This window comes from Vitis vinifera, chromosome 8 (genome assembly GCF_030704535.1).
Source record: "Vitis vinifera cultivar Pinot Noir 40024 chromosome 8, ASM3070453v1".
Classification (NCBI taxonomy): domain Eukaryota; kingdom Viridiplantae; phylum Streptophyta; class Magnoliopsida; order Vitales; family Vitaceae; genus Vitis; species Vitis vinifera.
The window spans coordinates 9,177,883-9,180,199 of record NC_081812.1 but is presented as its reverse complement, the minus strand read 5'-3'; the positions used below and the strand labels follow the sequence as shown (position 1 = coordinate 9,180,199).

Sequence of the window (2,317 nt, the reverse complement as noted above, 5' to 3'; positions counted from 1 at the left end):
AATCGGAGCAAAAATAGAGTGAAAACAAAGCAAAAACAGAGCTCTGCAAGATTTCGCAGCCTAAAGAAAACTTCTGCGAAATGAGCATTTTGTTGCCAAATCATTCCGCAACACTTTGGGATTCTCTTCGAGAATTTTCACAGATGCGAAGGCGAGTTTGGCACACGAGTGCCACTTCGCAGCATAGGAGCCCCCATTTCGCAGCTGCGAAACGACTTGCGAAGTGGTAAAGCTTGATTTCGCACCAAAATTCCCATTCCGCAGGGTATTTCGCAATTGCGAAAGCGATTTTGGCACACGTGTGCCACTTCGCAGCACAGTGACATTCATTTCGCAGCTGCGAAATGCATTGCGAAGTTGCTGCGAAAATGGCATTTTGCTGCGAAACTTAAACTGACCCTTAGTCTTCCGTTATTCCTATTTATACCGGTCATTTGAGCTGCGGAAAGGGTTTCAAAATCAGAGCGCCCCATTCTTGCAGACCGTCCATCTCCTTCCTCAAGCCTCACTGTGCAAGCCTCCAGTCATCTTCTCTGACCATCCGTTCCGGCCAACTTTCGGCAACCCGAAATGGCGCGAACCAGAGAAGCCAAGTCTTCCTCCCCTTCAAACCGTAAGAGAAGCTTGCGAAAGGAGCCAGTTCCGGATCCCGTTTCTGAGCCTTTGCAGCCAAAAGCAGTTCCTCCTCTGGTGAAGCCCGCGCCGCCAAAACCTCCGGCCAAACGATACCTAACCAGGTTAGGAGGTCGGCCATTGCAAAAGAAGCCAAGAGTTGAAAGCTCAGAACCCATTGACCTGACTGAGCAATCTCCAGAGCCTTCTCTGATTCCATCACCGGCTCCAACTCCAGTTCCCTCGCCAATTCAGTCGCCGGTTCCATCTCCGGCGCCGCAAACAAAAGCTCAGGAGCCTCAAGCACCACTTCCCGAGCCCCAAATTCCAGCTGAAATAGCTCCGGAAGAAGTAATCAGGAGGCCGATGCTGACCCAGCCCCCAATTGAGGGAAATTTGGATTGTAGAACTCGGCAATTCCACTCCGAGCTGTTCTTCGACATAGCCACATTTCGATTGTAGCCAGAACTTGCACAGACATTCAACCTGCTGAGGAGATACCACATGGAGCATCTGCTGACTCCGAGAGATTTTTTCTACCTCAGGATAGCCATGGATTTCTATCAATCCATGACAACAAACCAGGTCAGGGATCCAACTTTAATTCATTTCACTATTGATGGGAGACATGGCATATTGGGAGCACGCCATATTGCTGAAGCCCTGCAAATTCCCTATGAGCTAACCCAATTCGATAATTTTAGAGCTTGGACCAATCCTACTGAGCTAGAGATGGTGCGCACCCTATCCAGAGGAGCTGCCAATCAATCACATTTGTTGAGGGAGGAGCTTCCTCCAATCATGTTTTTGATTGATGCATTTTTGCGTCATAACCTCTACCCATTGCAGCATTGGACTCAAAGAAGAGGAATCCTCTTAGAAGCCCTGTACAAGATGTCTGAAGGATTTTTCTTTGGGCCTCATCATCTGATCCTGGCAGCCCTTCTCTATTTTGAAGAGAAGGTGCACAAAAAGAAGCTTCAGAAAGCTGATTGCATTCCCCTCCTCTTTCCAAGGCTGCTATGCCAAATTCTGGAGCACTTGGGATATCCTTCTGAGCCTCAGTTGGAGAGAAAACGCATTTGTCATGAGCTTTTTACTCTTGACAAATGGAACAACATGACAGCTTATCGAGTTGACCAGCCTGAGCGCCCACAGCCAGCTGCAAGGAGAGCATCCCCACGACACATACCTGAGGGTATAACAGTTGCTGCTCCTGCCATTCCCAGAGCTCCACCAGTTGCTCTAGCTTCATCTCAACCATCCACATCAGCTGAACCGAGGATGGCCATTCCTATATCTGAATATCGAGAGTTGTGCCGTGCATTGGAGACTCTCACAGCTTCTCAGAGCAGTCTTGCTCAAGAGATGGCAGCCATTAGAGCATGCCAAGAGCAGATGTTGGCCACTCAGGCTCAACAAGCTGCCATCTTAAGGCAGCTCCGGCTTCATTTCGATCTGCCACCAGCTGTAGAGCCCTCCACTTCTACTCCAGCAGTGCCACACTCTCATCCCTCAGAGTCTCATCCTCCAGAGCCCCAAGCCCCAACTGAAGCACCTATTGAAGAGGCAGACCCATCTGCCTAGCCCCAGCACCACCCACTCATCAGAATATATATATATTGCTTTTCTTTTATGTATTTCGTTTTTAGTTGGAAAGAAATCCCATTATTTTGGTACTATATTTGGGATTGCTTGTATTACT

At 48.6% G+C, this 2,317-nt stretch overlaps 1 protein-coding gene across 1 annotated transcript; it reads left to right on the top strand.

The window, feature by feature from the left end:
* The first annotated feature begins 570 nt into the window (after window positions 1-570).
* LOC104880007 (vegetative cell wall protein gp1) lies at window positions 571-1,074 on the top strand. The gene has a single exon (XM_010655018.1). The coding sequence runs from the start codon at window positions 571-573 to the stop codon at window positions 1,072-1,074; it is 504 nt and encodes a 167-aa protein (XP_010653320.1).
* The last annotated feature ends 1,243 nt before the right edge of the window (window positions 1,075-2,317 follow it).

Bases quoted from the DNA above. Each gene is read 5' to 3' on its own strand.
- LOC104880007 (XM_010655018.1), top strand. From the start codon at position 571: ATGGCGCGAACCAGAGAAGCCAAGTCTTCCTCCCCTTCAAACCGTAAG.